Source organism: Malaclemys terrapin, chromosome 17, assembly GCF_027887155.1.
Source record: "Malaclemys terrapin pileata isolate rMalTer1 chromosome 17, rMalTer1.hap1, whole genome shotgun sequence".
Lineage (NCBI taxonomy): Eukaryota > Metazoa > Chordata > Testudines > Emydidae > Malaclemys > Malaclemys terrapin.
The window spans coordinates 19557563-19565399 of record NC_071521.1 but is presented as its reverse complement, the minus strand read 5'-3'; the positions used below and the strand labels follow the sequence as shown (position 1 = coordinate 19565399).

Below are 7837 nucleotides of genomic sequence, written 5' to 3'. Positions count from 1 at the left end.
GGCCAGGCAATTCGCAATCCTCAAGCGGAAGCATTTGGTGGTGGATTTCAAAGGGCAGTGGATGGCATAAAGCCACACACAGTGTTTGGCAATGAGGGGGTTAATAGCCACCTGGGCTGTACAGGGAAGCAATTACTCCCTTCCAACCTGAGGTTTCAGCTACCTGAAAGGGGGAGTACCTCAGGTGAGGCTGATTGGGAGAGCGCAGCAAAGAGGGAAGTTGCTAAGAGTCAGGGGAAGGGAGGGTAGCTTCCTCTCTTTCTCTCCTCCCTGGAAGCTTTGCCCTGGCTTCTTCTGACCCGCACAGCTGAGTGTTATGCCAAGGTGAGAAAGGTAATTAATTGGTGTGATTAATTTTAGTCATGTGATGGATTTACCTTGTGTTAGGCTCTGACAGCGAAGATCTGAAAAAAGTTTAAAACCTAAGGAAAAGTTCTGACCTCTCTCCACCCCCATTTACTCACGTGTGATCAGTGGATGTTGATTGTACATAAGCAATGGAAGAAACTAGTCCTAGCTCTTCTTTCATCAGCGAATGGGGTGCTGGGAGAGGGTCACTTCTGAATGTGCATGAAGAAGGTGGGCTGGTCCCTTTTCCTGTTCACCTCCTGGGAAAATACTATGCGTTCACGGCTATTTTTCTGTTATATTCCAGGGAGGAAACAAATTGTCCTCTGTGCACGTGGAATAACACATAGGCTGGCACCTCTGGCAGAAGGGATGTGTATTAAAGAGGTGTCTTACTTTTTCCTAAACTAGAGGTGCCCATATTTACAAAGGCCTCAATGGCACCTGAGAGTTCTACCGAGCTTACATATTATATTGATGATATAATATTCAGCATAACCCCACGGGGGTGCATGGTGTTTTACCTAAAATTAAGAAATAGACGGGGCTCCTGCCCCACAGAACTTGCAGCATGTTCCTGATCCTACAAACACTTAAGCCTGTGCTTTATTACCACGAGTAGTCACCTCGATTTAAAGTGAAGCAAATGCATCAGTGTTTGTGAGATGGCCTTATGCAATGAAGTTTGGATCAGAACTTCCCCAAAAGTCAGGGAAGTTTAGGGCTTGGGGTTGCCGCATGTCAGGTAATTGTCACGTACGTTTAGGATTTTAACTCAGAAGAGCATTGCAGGAGGCTGTTTGCGCCACTTAAAGTCCATTTTACCTGTGTCCTTTAAGATGAAGGACTTAACTCTGCCGATAAACTGAGGTTTATTATATTACTACTAGCTAAACAATCAGAGATACGTAACCCAGCATTACTGTTTAGTGTTCAAAGAAAAACCATTCATTAGGCTGCATTCCAAAACAGCTTACCATCAATTACTACTCAGAGGTTTCAGCAGTAGCAATAAAACTTATACCGGGGTGGGCAAACAACGGCCCCTGCTTGCCCCTCTCCAGCTGGGGAGCAGGGTCGGGGGCTGCTCCAAGCAGCTCCTGGAAGCAGCTGCATGGCTCCGCTCCGGCTCCTACACGCTCCAGTGGCCCTCTCCGGGGCTCCAATCGGAGCTGTAGGGGCAGTGTGAAGAGCTGCCTGGCCACGCCTCCACGTAGGAACTGGAGGGGGAACATGTGGCTGCTTCTGGGAGCCACTTGAGAGAAGCGCTGCCCAGAGCCTGCACCCCTGAGCCTCTCCCCATGCCCCAACCCCCTGCCCCAGCCCTGATCCCCCTCCTGCCCTCCGAACCCCTTGGTCCCAGCCCAGAGCACCCTTCTACACCCCCAACCCCTCAGCCCCACCCCAGAGCCTGCACCCCCAGCTGGAGCCCTCACCCCCCTCCTACACCCCACTCTCCCACCCCAGCCCGGAGCCCCCTCCCACACCCTGAACTCCTCATTTCTGACCACACCCCAGAGCCCTCACCTCCCCCCCCCGCACCCCAACCCTAATTTCGTGAGCATTCATGTCCCGTCATACAATTTCTATTCCCAGATGTGGCCTTCAGGCCAAAAAGTTTGCCCACCCCTGACCTATACTGTCTGGGCACAGTATAAGTGATCAGAGTAAATATTTTTCAATGTAATATATAATTAAACAATTATGTTAACAAAGGTCTTAATCCGAGCTTAACTTCAGCAATGGCTGTCTTTGGCTGTAAAAGCACTCGAATAACTAGAGTCGAGCAGGAACCCAATTTTCTGTTCTGTGGGAAACTGACTTTTTTCTGAAATGGAACAAACCCAAAACATTTTGGAATGTCTCCTGAAACAAAATTCTTGGGGGGAGTAAAACAAAGCATTTTGGGTCGATGGAAACCTTTCATTTTGACAGAAACCAAAAATTGAAATGTTCCATTCTGAAAACATTTTCAGGTGCCCCATTCTGTTTTTCCTAAATGAAGCTTTGTCCCAAACTCTTTGCTTTTGACAAAACGTCATTTTCTGATGGAGACACAGGATCTGTTTGCTCTCACAAACAGGAATCAAATTATTGCAGCTTCATTGTTTGTATCTTAGGCCCTGATCCTCAAAGCTCAAGGAGGGTGCAGAAGTCTGCCTGCCTAAACCACCTTGCAGGATTGGGGTCTTCGGTCTCCACTGAATAAAACATTGCTGTTGGCAACTCTCATGTTTTTATCATGAGTCTCCTGGTACTTGATGTTCTTAAAGTTCCAGCTCATGGAATCACAGAGTTCAAGGCCAGAAGGGACCAGCAGATCATCTAGTTCGACCTCCTGTATATCATAGGCCACCGACCCCATCCAACAACTGAAATTAGACTTGAGTATTATAGTCCTCCGGCACCTAGACTATGATGTGTCACAGGCAGAGAATAGGAGGGACCGAGGTGCACCAGTGCCTGAGGCCCCTGCAATTGCAGGGAAATGATTAAGTGAGATACAGCCAGATAACCCTGGAAAGTGACCTGCACCCACACACTGCAGCAGAAGGTGAAACTCCCCCAAGGTCATTGTCAATCTGACCTGGGGGAAAATTCCTTCCTGGCCCCACACATGGTAATCAGTTAGACCCTGAGCATGTGAGCAAAATCCATCCAGCCAAGCACCTGAGAGAGAGAATGCTCAGTGCCATCTCTGAGCCCTGGCCCTCCCCATCCAATATCCCATCTCCAGCTGTGGTCATCCCTAATAATTCAGAGGATGGTGATTTAAAGAAAAATACAATGGGATGAAGAAAAATCCCTTCCCGACCACAGCAGTTGGCTGGCTGAAACTGTGAAGCATGAGCTTTTAGGAAGATGTTCCGGAGTCATGTGATTATGTGAAGCAAAGTAAGTTTCTAGCCCTCGCAGTGGTGGAGAAAAGCTTGAAAAGATGACCCGAATGCACCCTAAAGGCTCCAAAACCGGAAAGCAAAAGAGAAGAACCCAACATTTCTTAAGGAAAAAAAAAAGAAAACTTAAGGTTTTGGGGCCTGCCTCGTGATTTTTTTGAATGCTTGGTATGCAATTTGCTTTTAGATACTTGTATTTAGGGAAGTGAATGTGTCTGAAAAAAACTCATTCTAGCCTCTGATTATGTAAATCTTTGGTACCAGACAGATACAGTGGTAGATCCTGATGGGAAACAAGCTGTGTTGATTGGTTGCTAGGGTGCTTTGTTCTCTGTGATAGCAGCCAGGCTGGCTTCAGTCTGCTCAGGTGTATGTCTCTGGAATCAGAAAATGCTCCCACGTCCCTCCTGTGGGAGGTCAGCATTGATAATCGTTCAAAGTCAAGGATGGTTCCTGTGATCCTCTTAAGCTGTTCACCAGTTCCTTAACTCGGTGGTTCTCAACCTTTCCAGACGACTGTCCCCCTTTCAGGAGTCTGATCTGTCTTGCTGACCCCCAAGTTTCACCTCACTTAAAAAAGACTTGTTTACACAATCAGACATAAAAATACAGAAGTGTCACGGCCACACTGTTACTGACAAATTGCTGACTGTCTCATTTTTACCATGTAATTAGAAAATAAATCAATTGGAATATCAATATTGTACTTACAGTTCAGTGTATAGCACACAGAACAGGATAAACAAGTCAGTGTCTGTATGAAATGTTAGTTTGCCCTGACTTGGCTAGTGCTGTTTATGCAGCCTGTTGTAAAGCTAGGCAAATCTCTAGATGAGTCGATGGACCCCCTGGAAGAGCTCTGTGTACCTCTGGGGTACATGTACCCCTGGCTGAGAACTACTGCTTAACTGAGTCTCCAGACTTAGCTGCCTAAGTCTTCAGAGAAAGTTGTGCAGTTTTTCACTTGAGTGTCTACTTAACTTTTCCTTATTCTTGAGAAGACTATTTACTTGTTCCCATAATATAAGAACTAGGGGCCACCAAATGAAATTAATGGGTGGCAGGTTTAAAACAAATAAAAGGAAGTTCTTCTTCACACAGCGCACAGTCAACCTGTGGAACTCCTTGCCTAAGGAGGTTGTGAAGGCTAGGACTAGAACAGGGTTTAAAAGAGAACTAGATAAATTCATGGAGGTTAAGTCCATTAATGGCTATTAGCCAGGCTGGGTAAGGAATGGTGTCCCTAGCCTCTGTTTATCAGAGGGTGGAGATGGATGGCAGGAGAGAGATCACCTGATCATTACCTGTTAGGTTCACTCCCTCTGGGGCACCTGGCATTGGCCACTGTCGGCAGACAGGATACTGGGCTGGATGGACCTTTGGTCTGACCCAGTATGGTCGTTCTTATGTTCTTTCGTATGTTCACGTCACATTGGCAGTGGTTCTGCTTGTGTTCATGTCAGTCTTTCTCTTTCTGACTTTGAGTCTTCCACTCTGAAAAATAACAAAAATACCGGCACTGCCCTTGATGCTGCTATTATAAAACGCTCTCTCTGCTCAGACTATTTTCATAAAGGGTGCCTAATATTAACAAGTGTTAAGTGAAGAACAAGTTAACATCGAGGAAGGACAGTTTTCTTCTGTTCTCGAGCTTTCATAACCGAGCACTCACAGAAACAAACACTCTCCTTACTGTGTAAGTTATATGAAACAACAACAGAAAGTGTTGTGAACAGGGAGAAAACAAGGACCTTGAACTTCATGTTCTGAAATATGATCAGCAGGGTTTATCTCTTATCTCCTTTCTAGAAGGGGACGCTTGGCAAACATCTTGGTATTAATGATTTTAAACCCTTTTGTGGTTCCTGCACCAGCTCAAGCTCATTAGACAGGTGGTTTTTTCTAATTCAGGCAAACATTTTCCCCAAATCTGAGGGCATGTGGGGTCAGATCTCAGGTCTTGGTTTGTAGCCATCTCTAACAGAAAGTGCTTTTCATATCACAAATTTAAGCACACCCTGCCATGCTGCCTGGTTACTATCTATTTTTTCTTAGAGAAATGAACAGAAATAGTTTCTTTCATCAGTCATCCTAGATCAGTTTTGTCCTTGCTCTGCAGCTATAAAGAGGGGGCAGCACTGGGGTTCCCTGGCATACACGGTGCAGCTTACTTTCCAAACAACTCCAATATTCAAAAAGTAACATGGCAGCTGCTTTATTACGATGTTTCCAAATGCTCTGGGCCTGATCTTCATTGGTGCTGAGCACTTGAACCTCCCACTGACTTCAAATAGCATTGTGGGGTCTCAGCACTGCTGAAAATGAGGCCCTCTGGTCTCTCTGGCTTGCATCTGAAGAAGTGAGGTTCTTACCCACGAAAGCTTATGCTCCCAATACTTCTGTTAGTCTCAAAGGTGCCACAGGACCCTCTGTTGCTTTTTACAGATTCAGACTAACATGGCTACCCCTCTGATATGTGCAGGAGGTGATCCCTGATCAACATGGGGAAAGTGAGTGGAATAGAGTCCGGTTTGGGGAAGTAGGGATCCAAATTTTGGAGCAGTCTTCATCTCTGTGATGTGTGAAGCCCCGGATATGAACATCCCAAACTTTGGAAACTCTAATATGTATAAACATCTTACTGAAATATTACAACTCTCAGCAAAGGCCCAGCTGTGAACCATAGTTATAATTGGGGAAATGCCCCCAAGTTACCACCGTACCAAATAGATGTTGGCTAGCCTTTGGCCAAATGGAGACTATGACCAAGTATTTCACCGAGTCTGTTTGTCCACAAACTAGTGGAGTCCACATGTGGTGCCAGAAGTTGCTGTATGTTTCCTGCGGGTAACACTTTCAATGGGAATTTGCAGGCAGCAGATAAACCAAAAAGTTTGTGCTAAGTTTTGTAGCCACTCCCTGCATATCTAATAGGCTCTGTATTTTTATTAATGAGTGGTGTGTATGCAGCTGTGAAAGCGAATTACCTTATTTTCGCTATACCGCACCTTTAAATTTCTAAAGCCTTTGCCGGTGAGCAGAATCAGCAGCCATTTTGGTCTCCAACTTTCTGCAGCCTGTAACTGAGGAGGTGCACACACTCTGCTCTCTCAGCAAGACTTTAGTTCATTCTTACTATTTTCCTTAAATCCTATATAAGCCATATGAGGTCATCCCTGGTTGGTAACACCCCTGCGATGTTCTGTGCAGGGAAATGGTAAAATTCAGTTTGGTTCAGGTTTTTAGACTGGCCTTGCTATCAGGGTCTGATGGCCTGTCTTTCACTACCTGCCATCTGTTGTGTCACTTCCACTGGTTCTGTTTAAGAAAGAGCAACCTACCTCCAGGTTTCCTCTGTGACCGTGGACAAGATTACTTAGTCTCGCTATGCCCCATCTGTAAAATGGGACTAATGTTTTCCTATCTCACAGGCCCGTCGTGGAGTAAATACAATAGATTGTGACGTAAGGGGGGCCATGTAAGTACTTTAAGGTACATCCACACTGGAATAAAAACCCCAACGCTGGCCCACATCAGCTGACCGAGGCTCGCAGGGCTCGGCTGCAGGGCTAAAAATTGCTGTGTAGATACCCGGGCTCTGAGACCCTCCTGCCCATTCAGGGTCTCAGTGCTTGAGCTCTAGCCCGTGCCTGAACATCTACCTGTGCCTGAACATTTCACAGCCCCGCAAGCCTGCGTCAGCTGACCCGGGCCAGCCATGGGTGTTGAATTGCTGTGAAGATGCACCCATAGAGTCAGGGAGCTGGAGTTTCATAGCGCTGTGCCTGACGTGCAGACATAACTTTCAGGCATTTTTGAGATCCTTGTATGAAGGTTCAAACTTCAAAGCATTATCATTAGCACACTGCTATCTCTGAAAAAGGCGTGACAGCACGAGAAGAGTGACAAGAGGAGGAAGTGGTTGGGCTGTATGGCTTGTAGATATAAGTTAGACTGTCACTGAACAAATATTTTCGCTCTGGGGGAGGGCTTCTAACCCTTCTGGTTTTACAAAAACAATGCAGACGTGATCATTGTATAATGGTTGGGGGCGGGGGACATATACCAACTCACATCAGTCTGACCATATTGCAACAAAGTCGTATGATGGCTTCCAGCAGGGATGCTGGCATCTATTGCTAACAATGTTGTCATATGCCACACTAATGCATTCACAATGCGAATACAGAGTCACACCAGATCACACTGTTACTGAGCTGAGAGAGAAAGCAAGCATGTGAAAGGGAGATTAAAATCCCTCCATCTCTTGAAGTGATGGCACTAGAAAGGCACACCTATCCCACCAATATTTGGCATGCCAACAGAGAAGATACTTAGGCCATGTCCTTCAAGCTGTCTCATGGGAATGGACTCCTGCACCCAATCCCATTGAAATTGATGCAGCTCTGTGTTGGCACATGTATCCACTGCACAGAACAACTTGCAAGGTCAGGGGCATAGGCTGGTGGCAGTCCAGGTCCTAATGAACAAGCCTCCATATCAATTGCTCACCCCAGCTGGCAATCCCGTTGGAAGCCTCCGCTCAGACGTCAAGGACTGAATGGGCCAAGGAGACTGAACTGGCTGCAGGC

General features: G+C 46.2%; 1 protein-coding gene across 1 annotated transcript in view; it reads left to right on the top strand.

Annotated features, from left to right (window-relative positions):
* Nucleotides 1–301: 301 nt before the first annotated feature.
* Nucleotides 302–7837, top strand: part of LOC128825423 (glutamine synthetase) — a 29008-nt gene continuing 21472 nt past the window's right edge. Inside the window, exon 1 of the mRNA XM_054007937.1 lies at nt 302–324. Coding sequence (XP_053863912.1) covers nt 317–324 — 8 coding nt within the window. The 5' untranslated portion in view covers nt 302–316. The remainder of the gene's footprint in view (nt 325–7837) is intronic.